We start from the raw sequence: 16,147 nt of genomic DNA, 5'->3' as shown, positions 1-16,147 counted from the left end.
CGAGCAAACCCAACTGGTCACCATGACCTTTGGTGGCAAGTGGCCCCCCCCCCGCCGCCCCCCCCATGACCCTTGGGGTACTTCCGCCACGGCTGTCCCGTGATCGCATACCATTCAGTCACCATGAATCCTCCCCACCAACCAGTGAGACCCAGGGGACAGGGGCTCAGTCTCGAAAGCCCAGCACCAAAATCCCCTTTAATTGTATTTATTTAGTTATTTGAGAGTGACAGACAGAGAGAGAAAGAGGCAGATAGACAGAGAGAATGGGCGCGCCAGGGCCTCCAGCCACTGCAGACGAACTCCAGACGCATGCGCCCCCTTGTGCGTCTGGCTAACGTGGGTCCTGGGGCATCGAGCCTCGAACCGGGGTCCTTAGGCTTGACAGGCAAGTGCTTAACCGCTAAGCCATCTCTCCAGCCCCAAAATCCCCTTTAAGTCAAGGTTGCCGGACCCAGGCACACTACTAGATAAAGCCGGGGCTCAATCTGCAAAAGGTCCTTGTCAACGCTGACCAAAGTCCCCACAGGGGGCATGGCTCTCAGGGTCAGCCTAGAGCTGAAGGCCACGGGTTGGGGGGGGAGGGGAGATTGGAATACAGCGCCCCTCCCCCTCCCCCACCTTTTCAATTTATACCAACTGCCTTGCTGAATTTTACAAGCCCTCGGAGCCCCATAAAGCCCTTTCCAGACGAGAAGAGGAATACAGTAAATAAATAATGAGATGGAATTTTAGATCAGAAACAGGCCATGTCTACAACGGAAACAGCTCATGCCTAGAACATTCTCCAAGCCCCAAGAGGTGGCCTGTGACTGACCACACTGACTAGATCTTTTTTTTTTTTTTTTTTTTTTTTTGAGGTAGGGTCTCACTCTGGCCCAGGCTGACCTGGAATTCACTATGGAGTCTCAGGGTGGCCCTCGAACTCACGGCGATCCTCCTACCTCTGCCTCCCGAGTGCTGGGATGAAAGGTGTGCGCCACCGCGCCCCGTTATGATCTTAACGAACCCGCTCAGCTCCCTGACACTTCTGACTCCCCTAAACCTGGGAGAGGAGGGGACCTGGGTCTGGAACAGAGCTGTTCTGATAGGACAAAGGTCAGTGCACCAATGGCATTGGGATGCAGAGGGTGGGCGTAGAGAAGGGACCCCCCCCCCCCACACACACACACACACACGTTACCTTGGTCAATTGCTCCCCCTCACGCCAAAGACAGAAGCCTGAGCACAGATTCTCCCCACGTTGGTATCCTGGCGTCTCGCGGTGTGTGGGCAGCGTGACTGACCTCAGGGCAATGACATAGGGGTCCCTGGACCAGGGAAGGGTGGGAAGGAGACACATCAGCCCACCGGAGCTGGGTGAGGGGTTTCACTCTCAGCCCCAGTCACCTAGTCTCCCAGAGCCTCCTGACTCCTGGCTCAAGGTCAGTTGTAACAAGAGGGCACCCCGGTGTGGAAGGGGGGTGCGGCTAGCAATGACAGATGAACTGGGGACCCTCGATCCCTCATCGACTTCGTGGAAAAGCCCCACCACTGGACGTGTTTTGATGCCTCTGGGTGCCCCCCCCCCCACCGGGGACGGAACTACGGGTGCCAGTCACAGGCATCCAGGGGCCAAAGGCCAAGGGGTGGCCACGTGAGAAGGGCCCCGTCCACGGACGCTTCTGCCTTACGTACAACTTATGCTTTTGTGATCATGCTAAAGGCCCAGCATGCCTGGAAGTCTCTGGTAGGATCTGGCTCCTGCCAGCGGGTAACAGAGCTCTGACTCCGAGGCTGGGGAGGGAGGTGGGGGGGGGGGGTCTCCCGCCGGACGAGGAGCACGCACCCACTATCACAGGGTTTCCGCCGTGATGCCAGGATCACAAAGTCCTGGGGCCTGGCATCGGCGCTGAGGGCAGGGCTGATGACGTGGTAGATGGCATCATCCTCATCCACCCGCTGCACAAGCTCCGCGCTCCTGCGGGGGAGGCGGGAATCAGGACCCCTGGGAGCCACGGTGGCAGCTCTCCCTGTGGGAGAGCCACCGTGCTGACCCGTCTGAGTCACGGCGTCCAGGGAGCGCGGGAGGCCCACCAGGACGAACACGCAGTCACATGCACCAGGGCAGACGGACAGGCACAAGGCTTCACTGGGAAAACAGGACCGGAGCCGGGCGTGGTGGCGCACACGCCTTTAACCCCAGCAATCGGGAGGCAGAGGCAGGAGGATCGCCACGAGTTCGAGGCCACCCCGAGACTACAGAGTGAATGCCGGGACGGCCTGCGCTAGGGCGAGACCCTACCTCGAGAAACCGACAAAGAGAGAGGAAACAAGACCGGGACGTTCAGCCTGGCTGGCGGCAGAGCTGTAACAACAAGCCCAGACACGCCGCATCCCTACAGTTAGGGACACACCACAGGCTGTCGTGTGCATGCAGGAACATACAAGGACACTGACACGAAGACACGGGACCAGGGGCTGGGGTTAGCAGTTACGGCGTCTGCCTGTGAAGCCTAAGGACCCCGGTTTGAGGCTCAGTTCCCCAGGTCCCACATTAGCCAGATGCACAAGGGGGCGCACGCGTCTGGAGTTCGTTTGCAGAGGCTGGAAGCCCTGGCGCGCCCATTCTCTCTCTCTCTCTCTCTCTGCCTCTTTCTCTCTCTCTCTAATAAATAAATAAATGACACAAGACTGTGTGTCCACACACATCCTTCCTTCTGTGCTCAGCAGTTGCCTTGGGACTGACTGCCAGACTGAGGAACCAATTGGGGGGTCCTTCCCTTCAGGTCTCTCCCATTCTCAGTGAGATCCATCTGGCCAACAGCAGACCACCTTCCCCAGCCTCTTCTTCCCAGTCACACCTCAGCCTTCTAGAATATGACATCAATTCGGCCTGGGTCACCCACACTGAACTTTTCTTTTGGTTTTTCGAGGTAGGGTCTCACTCTAGCTCAGGCTGACCTGGAGTTCACTCTGTAGTCTCGGGGTGGCCTCGAACTCACGGCCATCCTCCTACCTCTGCCTCCCGAGTGCTGGGATTAAAGGCGTGAAAGTGCTACTTTTTTTTTTTTTTTTTTTAAATTTTTTTTATTTATTTATTTGAGAGCGACAGACACAGAGAGAAAGACAGATAGAGGGAGAGGGAGAATGGGCGCGCCAGGGCTTCCAGCCTCTGCAAACGAACTCCAGACGCGTGCGCCCCCTTGTGCATCTGGCTAACATGGGACCTGGGGAACCGAGCCTCGAACCGGGGTCCTTAGACTTCACAGGCAAGCGCTTAACCGCTAAGCCATCTCTCCAGCCCGAAAGTGCTACTTTTGAATACAGTAAATTACTGTGAATTTATTATTCCTGTGAAGTTCGAGGCCACCCTGAGACTACAGAGTAAGTTCCAGGTCAGCCTGGGCTATATATAGCAAGATCCTACCTTGAAAACTCAAAAAAAAAAATTTTTTTTTAATGAAATAAAAGTAACAGTTGGGCTGGAGGGATGGCTTATCAGTTAAGTCATTTGCCTGCAAAGCCAAAGGACCCAGGTTCAATTTCCAAGTGCCCATGTAAACCAGATGCACAAGGTGGCGCATGCATCTGGAGTTCATTTGCAGTGGCTAGAGGTCCGGGTGTGCCCATTCTCTCTCTCTCTCTCTCTCTCTCAAATAAATAAATAAAATATTTTAAAACAAATGGATACAGAATGGAATGTTTAAAAAAAAAAAGAAAGTGGGGTGGGGGCTGGAGAGATGGCTTAGCAGTTAAGGCACTTGCCTGCAAAGCCAAAGGATCCCAGTTAGATTCCCAAGGACCGACGTAAACCAGATGCACAAGGGGGCACATGCATCTGGAATTCGTTTGCAGTGGCAGGAGGCCCTGGAACACCCATTCTCTCTCTCTCTCTCTCCCTGCCTCTATCACTCTCTGTCAAATAAATAAATAAAAATAAAAATAAAACTTTAAAAAAAATTGAAGAAAAAAAAAGAAGAAAGTGGCTTGAAAATCACTCATCTACCTTGAATGCAAATCCATGGTTCACCATCCTCCCCAAACCAAAAACAAAAATGATTTAAAGAGAGGAAACGGAGGCTTAGAAAGGTAACCAAGCAGGGCGTGGTGGCGCACGTCTTTAATCCCAGCACTCGGGAGGCAGAGGCAGGAGGATCACCATGAGTTCAAGGCCAGCCTGGGACTCCATAGCGAATTCCAGGTCAGCCTGGACTAGAGTGAGACCCTACCTCAAAAACCAAATAAAACAAGAAAAAGAAAGGAAACGACCTTTCCAATGCCGCTCAGCTACTTGGAACAGAAGCAGGACTTAATCTCGGGTTTCCGTGGCCATTCCAAGCTCAGTTCCCTTCTCCGGGGTCTCAAGATGCCCATGACCTTGGCTCCTGCCTAACACACAGTTACAGCCCGTGCCCACCCCAGATGGTGCCTGCCAACTCCAGCCCCTCACCGGTAATGCTTATCCCACTCTGGCCTCCTGCGCAGGTCCGAGAGAAGCAGAAAGGCCTGGGCGGCATCCACGTGCACCACCATCTCCATGTGGAAGGAGAGGAACCTGTCTTCTTCCAGCGTGTACAGGCGGACCTGTGTGGCACAGAGAGTGACCTCGTTCCCGCCCCGTGACCCCAAGACTATGGTGGGGGAGTGGGTGTTGCAGGGTGGGGGGGAGGAGTGAGGTCCTGCCTGGGATGCAGGGCCCAGGGCTAGAAGCTAAGGGCTCATCACTGACTCGCTGCGTCACTGAACAAGTGATCAAAACGTCGCTGGGGGGCTGGAGAGATGGCTTAGCAGTTAAGCGCTTGCCTGTGAAGCCTAAGGACCCCGGTTCGAGGCTCGGTTCCCCAGGTCCCACGTTAGCCAGATGCACAAGGGGGCGCACGCGTCTGGAGTTCGTTTGCAGAGGCTGGAAGCCCTGGCGCGCCCATTCTCTCTCTCTCCCTCTATCTGTCTTTCTCTCTGTGTCTGTCGCTCTCAAATAAATAAATTAAAAAATTTTAAAAAAAATGTCGCTGGGCCTCAGTCACGTCCCCTGTGGAAATAGACCTTTGAGAGAACTCAGTAGAGATGGGCAGGAAAGGGTCTCCAGAGCCTGGGATCTATCCAACCCCTAATGTCACAGGCGAAGAGGCCACCTGTCCAAGCGCACAGGCAAGGGGACAGAACCCATAACTGCCCAGTCCCTACGGTAGCCTGCTATGGACAGAGCAGAGGGAGATGAAAGAGGGAACTATGTACAAAGCTGCCAGGGAATGGTGGCAGGTAGGAGGAAAGGATGGGGGGAACGGACTTCACCCCAAGCCTTTGGGTACAAGTACATTTCCAGAAGTGGGTGGCTTCCTGATCTCCCTGAATTGCTTTGAACTCTCTCTCGCTCTCTCTCTCTCTCTTTCTTTTGTTTTGTTTTTCGAGGTAGGCTCTCACTCCAGCCCAGGCTGACCTGGAATTCACCATGTGGTCTCAGGGTGGCCTCGAACTCACGGCGATGCTCCTACCTCTGCCTCCAGAGGGCTGGGATTAAACGCCCCGCCTTGGAGAGACTATCTGGATGCTTGCCACCAGCCGGCCCTGGCTAACTGGAAGCGAGAGAAAGATGGCAGGCAGGTAAAGTACCTGATTGTTCTCCAAGGAGAGCACCCAGTTGCTCTTGGCGACAAGCATCTTCAAGGAGGACACGTTGTTGTAGCTCAGGTACACCTGGGAGGGGCACACAAACAGACGCACCATCTTCATACACCTTGCCTCAGGTGTCCCTGGGGTCAGACCATGCAGGTATAGGGACAAAAACTGGACCTTGGAGGAGCTGTAGAGATGGCTTAGCGGTTAGACACTTGCCTGTGAAGCCTGAGGACCCCGGTCCGAGGCTTGATTCCCCAGGACCCATGTAAGCCAGATGCACAAGGGGGAGCATGCTTCCGGAGTTCGTTTGCAGTGGCTGGAGACCCTGGCGTGCCCATTCTCTCTCTCTCTCTCTCTCTCTCTCTCTCTCTTTCTGCTTCTTTCTCTCTCTGTCTGTCTGTCACTCTCAAATAAATAAACAAATAACTGGACCGGGGGCTGGAGAGATGGCTTTATGGTTAAGCTCTTGCCTGTGAAGCCTGAGGACCCCGGTTCGAGGCTCAATTCTCCAGGATCCACGTAAGGGGACGCACGCATCTGGAGTTTGTTTGCAGTGGCTGGAGGCCCTGGCGCACCTATTCCCTCTCTGTATCTGCCTCTTTCTCTCTCTGTCGCTCTCAAATAAATAAAAATAAACAAAAAAATAAACTGGACCAGACCCTGGGAAAGGGGTTCAGGCTGGCCCACATCCCCCACACAGCCCTGGGCAGCCAAGTTCAGGATATTCACTCCCGCCAGCCAAACAAGAGACAAAGACAAGCCCTTGGCACGCTGCAATTTAGAGGCAGGGTGCAGGGTTTACGCAAGTCTCCTGCCGACAGAGAGAGAGCAGGGGCCTGGGGGTCTTGGAGTTGAGGGCCTTACCTGGTTGCTAGGGTCCCAGGGGACGGAGAGGGGCACCTCCGTCTGCTCACAGGACACAATGTATTTCCTGGAAGGGAAGAGGACAGCCTGGGTCTCTCAGAATCCACCACTCTTGGCAGGCCTCACTGCCAACTACCAGATGGCAGGCCAGTGCTAAGCCCAGAGGGTTGGGATTCCCGTCTGGCAGAGGCATGGGACACACTGACACCCAGAAAATCTTTTGGGCCAGGTCCCTAGGCAGATCTGAGCGGATAAGAATGGGGGGGGAGGCTCCCTTCACCCTGTACCTCAATGTGAAATGGACCCGTGCCACCCCTGCCTTGGAAGGTCTTCCTAAGGAGCACAGTTCTTGGCATATTGGTAAATACCCCAGATATGCTGGCCTTTCATACTGGCAACAGTTACAATGCTCTAGTGTTGTATTTGACAGAGCTTATATTTAAAAGAGAGAGAAAAGGGAGACAGAGAGAGAAAATGGGCGCACCAGGGCCTCCAGCCACCGTAAACAAGCTCCAGACACATGCACCACCTTGCACATCTGGCTAACGTGGGTCCTGGGGAATCAAACCTGGGTCCTTTGGCTTTGCAGGCAAACACCTTAACCGCTAAGCCATCCCTCCAGCCCTACAACACTCTAGCCTAGCTACGTGAGTTCAGCCATTGGATCGCCACATCGAACCCTCCTGGTCGTGTGGGGCGGGGTAGTGCCCATGTGATTTCGCTTGGCTTGGTCAATACAAGCATCCTACTCGACCTCTCAAATACTGGGATTTAAACCTTTCTTCAGACTAGGTACCATCATCAGCAGGATGAAAACAAGCTTTAAAGTCAACTGCCCAGGGCTCTCGATCTCGCCCAACCGTGTGCCCTGGGAGCAAAGGGTCCCGCCTATCTGTCCTTGGAGCTCTCTCATCTGTACAAAGGGCCATGAAATAGCTCTGTGACGGGACCAACAGGGCAGGATGTGTGGATGAAAAGGGTCAGACCGCAGCCAGGCATGGTAGCTCACACCTGCAATAACAGCCCTTGAGAGACTCACAGAGAAGGATTGCCAAGAGTTGGAGGTAAGCCCAGAACTACATGACTTCCAGGCTAACCTGGGCTACAGCCTGAGATCCTGTCTCAAAAAGCATTTGGAGGGCTGGAGAGATGGCTTAGCGGTTAAGCGCTTGCCTGTGAAGCCTAAGGACCCCGGTTCGAGGCTCGGTTCCCCAGGTCCCACGTTAGCCAGATGCACAAGGGGGCGCATGCGTCTGGAGTTCGTTTGCAGAGGCTGGAAGCCCTGGCGCGCCCATTCTCTCTCTCTCCCTCTCTCTGTGTCTGTCGCTCTCAAATAAATAAATAAAAATTTAAAAAAAAAAAAAAAAAAAGCATTTGGAGCCGGGCGTGGTGGCGCACGCCTTTCATCCCAGCACTTGGGAGGCAGAGGTAGGAGGATCGCCGTTGAGTTCGAGGCCACCCTGAGACTCCATAGTGAATTCCAGGTCAGCCTGGGCTAGAGTGAGACCCTACCTCAAAAAGCCAAAACCAAAAAAAAAAAAAAAAAAAAGCATTTGGGGGGGAGGGCTAGAGAGATGGCTTAGCCATGAAGGCGCTTGCCTGCAAAGGCAAAGGACCGCAGTTAAGATTCCCCAGGACCCACATAAGCCAGATGCACAAAGTGGAGCATGAATCTGGAGTTCATTTGCGGTGGCTAGAGGCCCTGGTGTACCCATTCTCTCTCTCAAATATTAAAAAAGAAAGTATTGGGCGGGGGGAGGATGGAGAGATGGATTAGCAGTTAAGGTTCTTGCCTGTGAAGCCAAAGGATCCAGGTTCAATTCCAAAGGACCTACATAAGCCAGAGGCAGTAGATGGCGCATGCACCTGGAGTTCGTTTGCAGCAGCTGGAGGCCCTGGTGTGCCCATTTTCTCTCTCTATCTGCCTCTTTCTTTCTCTATCTCTCAAATAAATAAATAATAAATTTTTTTTTTAATTTCCTCGAACTCACGGTGATCCTCCTACTTCTAAGCCTCCCGAGTGCCGGGATTAAAGGCGTGCGCCACCATGCCCAGTTTAAAAAATAGTGCGGGACGTGGTAGCGCACGCCTTTAATCCCGGCACTCGGGAGGCAGAGGTAGGAGGATCACCGAGAGACTGAGGCCAGCCTGAGACTCCATAGTGAATTCCAGGTCAGCCTGGACTAGAACGAGAGCCTACCTCACAAAACAAAAACAAAATAAAACAAAAATTTTATATATATAGTGTCCAGCCCAGACGTAGTCTTAAGGAAGCTCAAGGCTCCTGGGGCTGAGGAGGGAGGGCCCACCTCTGGGCCAATGTCCCTTCCACCACCCAGCCTCACTCACCTGTCCAGGCGGATTTTTTTTCTGGCACTGGCCTCTCGATATCGCCGCTCACCCTCCTAGGAAGGAAATTAAAGCGGGCCATAGTAAGGGGGGGGGGACTATGAGTTGAACTGGTAGTCGCTTCTCTCCCTCACCCCCGGGCCTGGAAGAGGAGGTCCTGCTGCTCCAGAGGGAAGCGCAGGTCTCACTGGGGAAGCTGGTCAAAATATCCCATTTGCAGAAGTGCCAGGACCTGAGCTGCGCCCCAGTTCCCAGTAGAGCCTCTGAGCCCTTTGGAAACATCACGTCCCTCCTCCTGGCTCAGTTTCTCCATCTGTAGAATGGGGACATCAGGGAGCCTCACGATGGTGCCCACAGACACATTTGCTAGGCACCTGCCATGAACTGGTGTCGGCCGAGGGCTCTCCCTGAGGGCCCTACCTGGTCCGTACCACAGCCCCTGAACCTGGAACCCACACTCCCCGGTTTACACGGGAAGAAATCTGGGGCTCAGAGGGTAGAGTTCTTCATCCAAGGTCAGAGGAACACTGTACGAGGGAGGGGCAGAATTAAGACGTCCTGCCTCAGAGTCTGCCTCTTCCCACATCTTCCCCCAGGCTCCCTTTTCAAGAACAGGAATGCCTTGAATCCCAGCACTCAGGAGGCAGAGATAGGAGGATCGCCATGAGTTCAAGGCCACCCTAAGACTACATAGTGGATTCCAGGTCAGTCTGTGCTAAAGAAAGACCCTACCTTGAAAAAACACACATAAAAAAATAAAGAGCTGGGCGAGGTGGCACACATCTTTAATCCTAGCACTTGGGAGGCAGAGGTGAGAGGATTGCTGTGAGTTTGAGGCCATGCTGGGAATGCAGAGTGAATTCCAGGTCAGCCTGGGCTACAGGAAAACCCTACCTCAAAAAAAATAATAATAAAGATAATTAATTAATTAAAAAAAATAAAGAATGTGATGGGGTTGCTAGAGAGATGGCTTAGTGGTTAAGGCTGTTGCCTGCAAAGCCTAAAGACCCTGGTTTGATTCCCCAGGACCCACACAAGCCAGATGCTCCAAGTGGCACACGCATATGGAGTTTGTTTGCAGTCGGCGGAGATCCTGGTACACCCATTCTCTCTCTCTTTCTCTCTCTAATAAATAATTTTTTAAAAAAAATTTAGGAGCCGGGCGTGGTGGCACACGCCTTTAATCCCAGCACTCGGGAGGCAGAGGTAGGAGGATCTCCGAGAGTTCGAGGCCACCCTGAGACTACATAGTGAATTCCAGGTCAGCCTGGGCTAGAGCGAGACACCTACCTCGAAAAAGCAATACACACACACACACACACACCCCCCCCACATATATACATATTTGGTGGCAGGGATGAGGTCTTCCCTTGGCTCCCAATCCAGGGGCCTCCACAGTGCTGCAGGCCAATGTGACACGGGCCAGTGAAACCCTAACGCCAGCCAAGATCCCACTGCACATCAGTTCTGCAGGCCCAGCAGCACCCACCTTCAAGGGAGCACCCTGGGATCCCCAACAAGGATGCTCAGAGCCGGCCCGGGCCCTAGCTGAGAGCCAAGGCCAGGCTGGAGTGGTGGCGTAGGGTGCCACGTACCCCGTGCCACGTACCCCAGGCTGAGGTCGAATCCAGGGCAGCTTCTGAGGCTGGTCATCCGCACCCAGCACGACAAAGGTCATGAAGGCACTGTTGATGTGCCGGCGCTGGGTCTCCACCTCCTGGCGATAGGCTTCCACGCACACGCCCACCTCCATGCTGAGGGGAAGGGAGGGAAGGAGGGAGGGCTGGGGTCGATGCTGGGGGGGGACCTTCCCCAGACCATGACCCGCGCGCGCAGACAGGTGAACACGGAGCGAGCGCACAGTCTCGCACAGATATTCCAGCAATCCAGATGGAGTCTTGCTGACCCAAAACCTAGATGTGCCCTCCTCATTGGCACATACTGTGTGTCCAACACAGACGTGACCACACCTGTCCAGTCCAGGTGTCAGGCTAACAGGAAGTCACGAGAAGCAAAGATACCGGGGGTGGCGCACGCCTTTAATCCCGGCGCTCGGGAGGCAGAGGTAGGAGGATTGCCGTGAGTTCGAGGCCACCCTGAGACAACATAGTGAATTCCAGGTCAGCCTGGGCTAGAGCGAGACCCTACCTCGAAAAACCAAAAAGAAAAGGAAAAAACAAAGGGCCACTGAAAACTGCAAAGGGAGTCAGGTGTCATGTATGTGATAGTATTGCTAGCACTAGAGCGGCTGAGGCAAGGAGTGGAGAAATGGCTTAGCGGTTAAGACACTTGCCTGTGAAGCCTAAGGACCCAGGTTCGATTCTCCAGGTCCCACGTAAGCCGGTGGCAAGAGCGCAATGTTGTACAAGCACGCAAACCTGGAGTTTATTTGCAGCGGCTGAAGGCCCTGGAGCACCCATTCTTTCTCTTTCTCTCTCTCAAATAAATTTTCTAAGTATTTTTTCGAGGTATGGTCTCGCTCTAGCTCAGACTGACCTGGAATTCACTATGTTGTTTCAGAGTGACCTTGAACTCACAGCGATCCTCCTACCTCTGCCTCCTGAGTGCTGGGATTAAAGGCGTGCGCCACCGCACCTGGCAAAAAAAAAAAAGAGAGAGAGAGTGGTTGAGGCAAGAGGATTGTTTGTGAGTTGAAGGCCAGTGTGGGTTACAGTATGAGATCCTGTCTCAAAATTTGAAAATAAGCCGGGCGTGGTGGCGCACGCCTTTGATCCCAGCCCTCGGGAGGCAGAGAGGTAGGAGGATCGCCATGAGTTCGAGACCAGCCTGAAACTCCGTAGTGAATTCCAGGTCAACCCGAGCTAGAGCGAGACCCTACCTCGAAAAAGGGAAAGATAATAATAATAAAACAGAGACTGGCATAGCCCGGCATAGCAAAGTCTGAGTTCTATCGCCGGCACCACACTGTTAGGAGAGAGAGACTCTCACAAGGGGGATCAGGGAGGATACGAATCAGCTGCGCAGCCTAACTGGGAAGCTGCCCGTCATGACGGATTCCCAGGATCCATCACAGCACTGCTCCCCGTGGCTTGGCTGTTTTTGTAAATCTTATTTACTAACTGCGGTGTCTATAAAATGGCAGCCACCACCAGTCCTATGACCGCAGGATGTGGGATATATGGAGAGGGGGAAGACAAGACTTAGGGTACCAGGTGCCAAAGTCACAGAGCCAGGCCTCAAAGCTCTCTCTCTTTCTTTTCTTGTTGCTGCTGCTGGGGGGATTTTTGGTGGTGGTGTTTGTTTTAAGATCTATTTTTATTCATTTATTTGAGACACAGACAGAGAGAGAGATAGAGAATGGGCGCGCCAGGGCCTCCAGCCACTGCAAACGAGCTCCAGACGCGTGCGCCCCCTTGTGCATCTGGCTAACGTGGGTCCTGGGGAATCGGACCTGGGTCCTTAGGCTTCACAGACATGTGCTTTAACCGCTCAGCCATCTCTCCATCCCTGTTTTTTTTTTGTTTTTTTTTTTAAGGTAGGGTCTCACTCTAGCCCAGGCTGGCCTGGAACTCACTATGGAATCTCAGGCTGACCTCGAAGGCACAGACAGCCTCTGCCTCCCAAGTGCTGGGACTGAACCTGCGCCCAAAGGCTTTCTTACCAGGCAGCGCCAGCAGTGACCTCAGCAGTAGCAATGGCTGACCGGACATCGCTGAACATGTTCTCAGGTTTTGTACAAGTAACACCTCAGCAAATCTTCACAACTGCGAGGTAGTTACAGCAAACATTTTGCAGGTTAAGAAACAACAGCAACAATAACAGGGCTGGAGAGATGGCTTAGCGGTTAAGCACTTGCCTTTGAAACCTAAAGACCCCAGTTCGAGGCTCGATTCCCCAGGACCCACGTGAACCAGATGCACAAGGTAGCCCATGTGTCTGGAGTTCATTTGCAGTGGCTGGAGGCCCTGGTGTGCCCATTCTCTCTCTCTTTCTCCCTCTGTATCTCTCAAATAAATAAATAAATAATTCTTTAAATGCTGGGTGTGGTGGCGCATGCCTTTAATTCCAGCACTCGGGAGGCAGAGGTAGGAGGATCGCAGTGAGTTCGAGGCCACCCTGAGACTCCATAGTGAATTCCAGGTCAGCCTGGGCTAGAGTGAGACCCTTACCTTGTAAAATCAAAACCAACAAACAACAACGAAGATTCGAGTTAGAGGCTGGAGACATGGCTTACTGGTTAAGGCATTAGCCTGCAACGCCAAAGGACCCATGTTCGATTCCCCAGGACCCACGTTAGCCAGATGCACAAGGGGGCGCACGCGTCTGGAGTTCGTTTGCAGTGGCTATAGGCCCTGGCGTGCCCATTCTCTCAATCTCTCTCTCTCTCTGTCAAATAAATAAATAAAAATAAAACATTTTTTAAAAAGTAGAGCTAGAACTGCGGATATGGCTTAGCAGTTAAAGGCACTTATTAGCAAAGCCTGCTGGCCTGGGTTCAATACCCCAGCACCCATGTTAAGCCAGATGCAAAAGGTGGCATGTGCTGGGACAAGAGGCCTGGGGCCCGTGGGCATTCACGTGTACTTAAACACATGCGCATGCACACACACACACACATACACACATGTGCACGCACATACCAAATGCAAAAAAAAAAAAAAAAAAATTTAAGATATTTTTCTGAAAAAAAGAAATGGAGCCAGGCATGGTGGTACCAACTTGGGAGGCAGAGGTAGGAGAATTGCCATGAGTTCGAGGCCACCCTAGGACTACATAGTGAATTCCAGGTCAGCCTGGGCTAGAGCGAGACCCTACCTTGATACAATCAAAAATGTTTTTTAAAACATTTATTTTATTTAGTTAGCCAGTTTTGGTTTTTCGAGGTAGGGTCTCACTCTAGCTCAGGCTGACCTGGAATTCACTATGTAGTCTCAGGACGGCCTCAAACTCACAGCGATCCACCTACCTCTGCCTCCCGAGTGCTGGGATTAAAGGCGTGCACCACCACGCCCGGTCTAATTTATTTTTTTTCTGGCCTAATTTATTTATTTATTTATTTTATTTATTTATTTTTTTTTTTGAGAGAGAGAGAGAAAAACAGAGAGGTAGACAGAGAAAGAGTATATTGACACCCCAGAGACTTTTGCCACTGCCAACGACCTCCAGACACAGGTGCCGCTTTGTGTGAGTACTGGGGAATCAAACCTGGGCCATCAGGCTTTGCAAGCAAGCGCCTTGAGCTGCTGAGCCACTTCTCCAGCCCCAGCTCCCTCACTGCTTTTAAAAATATATATTGATTTTTATTTATATATTTGAGAGAAAGAGAGAGATACATAAACAGGCAGTGAAACAGAACAGAAATACGCTGAGGTGAAAGGCGTGAACCACCACGCCCGGCTGAGATCCCTCACTTTTCCTAAGTACACTGTGTCCTCTGAACCGACCAGAAACGGCCCTTATTTAAAAAGACAGCTGCTGGGCTGGAGAGATGGCTTAGCGGTTAAGCGCTTGCCTGTGAAGCCTAAGGACCCTGGTTCGAGGCTCGGTTCCCCAGGTCCCACGTTAGCCAGATGCACAAGGGGGCGCACGCGTCTGGAGTTCGTTTGCAGAGGCTGGAAGCCCTGGCGCGCCCATTCTCTCTCTCTCCCTCTATCTGTCTTTCTCTCTGTGTCTGTCGCTCTCAAATAAATAAATAAAAAATTAAAAAAATATATATATATATTAAAAAAGACAGCTGCCGTAGAAACAGACCTCAGAATTCACTCCACCGGCGTGTGTTGGGAATAGCTATTTGCAGGACATGGTTGGAAAAGGCTCTAAGAAACTTCCAGACGTGGACGTGGCAAGAAGTGGCTCCATGATGTGTGCATCCATCCCCAGGAGTTAGTCCCCAGCCAAGCGTGGGGCCTGATCCCAGCCAGCAGGAGGCACAGGGCCCAGGGAACCCCGAAGAGATCTGCATTCAGCCAGAAGGAGCCAGCAGCTGATACCCCACCGGCCGGAGGGGATGGGGCGGGGAGGGAAGACCCAGGGCAGGTCCGCATTAAGGTATGGTCAGGACCCAGCTCATCGGAGCCCCTCACCTGTGCTTGAAGGCATTGTTCACAATGGCTTTGAGCACCAGACGGTCTCCAACCTGGGACGGGCCTCGGAAGTGAAACATCTCAATGGCCTTGAGGGTAGGGTGGGCGCGGCAGAGCCGGCTGAGGGGAGAGAGTTGGGGACATAGGAGAAATGGGCAGTGTTGCAGCCAAGGGCTTGAGTCAGCCTCCTCCAGCGACCCCCTCCCCAGCCCTCTGGCCCAGCAGCGGAAGGTTCTCTTTGCAGTGCAGCATCAAAGCCCCCCCCCCAAAAAAAAAAACAGCTTAGCGGTTAAGATGTTTGCCTGCAAAGCCAAAGGACCCAGGTTCGATTCCCCAGGTCCCACGTAAGCCAGATGCACAAGGCGGTGCATGCGTCTGGAGTTGGTTTGCAGTGGCTAGAGGCCCTGGCGCACCCATTCTCACTCACTCTATCTCTCTCTGTCTCTAAGGCTTGGCAGTTAAGCACTTGCCTGTGAAGCCTAAGGATCCCAGTTCAAGGCTCGGTTCCCCAGGACCCACGTCAGCCAGATGCACAAGGGGGGGCACGCATCTGGAGTTTGTTTGCAGTGGCTGGAGGCCCTGGCATGCCCATTCTCTCTCTCTGTCTGCCTCTTTCTCTCTCTGTCTGTTGCTCTCAAATAAATAAAAACGAACAAAAAAATTTTTTAAATGTCTTTTAAAAAAAAGAATGTTAACTACTAGCTGTCAGCATAACTTTTTTATTATTATTATTTTTAGAAAGTGTGAGAGAAAGAGAGAAAGAGAATTGGTGCACCAGGGCCTCAGCCACTGAAATCGAACTCCAGACACTTGCGCCACCTAGTGGGCATGTACGACCTTGCGCTTGCCTCGCCTTTGTGTGTGTCTGGCTTACGTGGGATCTGGAGAGTCGAACATGGGCCCTTAGGCTTTGCAGGCAAGCACCTTAACCACTAAACCATCTCTCCAGGCCATCATAACTAATTGTTTTTTTTTTAACTCTCTAGCACTTTGGGTAGCATGAATTCCAGCCGGGCACAGAGATTAAAGGAGAAACTAGGAAATTGTTTTCAGTGCAAGGACAAAGGGTTGGTCTGGGGTGGTTTGGAGGAGGGGTTGCGAAGGGTATCAGCAGTGGGTTTCATAGCAAGAGGTCACACCAGGAGCAAAGATAAGGGATGAAGTCGGGAGTGGGGGATGGGTGGGGCAGGAAACAGGCTGAAGGTGCAGTTATTGGAGGGGTCAAGCAAGGCCAGATCAAGGGGAGGGTCGTCTGGGGCTTGGTGCGGGTTGTGAGGAGGTTCCCAGTGGTC

At 52.7% G+C, this 16,147-nt stretch overlaps 1 protein-coding gene across 3 annotated transcripts in view; it reads right to left on the bottom strand.

Moving 5' to 3' along the window:
* The window catches only part of Acot11 (acyl-CoA thioesterase 11), a 63,510-nt gene that overhangs the window by 1,794 nt on the left and 45,569 nt on the right, over positions 1-16,147 (bottom strand). For all 3 annotated transcript variants that reach the window (XM_045139147.1, XM_045139148.1, XM_045139146.1), the window contains exons 8-15: positions 14,856-14,975; positions 10,421-10,565; positions 8,812-8,867; positions 6,463-6,529; positions 5,593-5,676; positions 4,433-4,566; positions 1,829-1,960; positions 1,184-1,310 (exon numbers count right to left, since the gene is read on the bottom strand). In XM_045139147.1, the coding sequence (XP_044995082.1) occupies positions 1,184-1,310; positions 1,829-1,960; positions 4,433-4,566; positions 5,593-5,676; positions 6,463-6,529; positions 8,812-8,867; positions 10,421-10,565; positions 14,856-14,975 (865 nt within the window). The remainder of the gene's footprint in view (positions 1-1,183; positions 1,311-1,828; positions 1,961-4,432; positions 4,567-5,592; positions 5,677-6,462; positions 6,530-8,811; positions 8,868-10,420; positions 10,566-14,855; positions 14,976-16,147) is intronic.

The sequence above is a fragment of the Jaculus jaculus genome, chromosome 21, assembly GCF_020740685.1.
Source record: "Jaculus jaculus isolate mJacJac1 chromosome 21, mJacJac1.mat.Y.cur, whole genome shotgun sequence".
NCBI lineage: Eukaryota > Metazoa > Chordata > Mammalia > Rodentia > Dipodidae > Jaculus > Jaculus jaculus.
The sequence above is the reverse complement of the archived record's forward strand: the minus strand, read 5'-3'. Positions and strand labels throughout refer to the sequence as shown.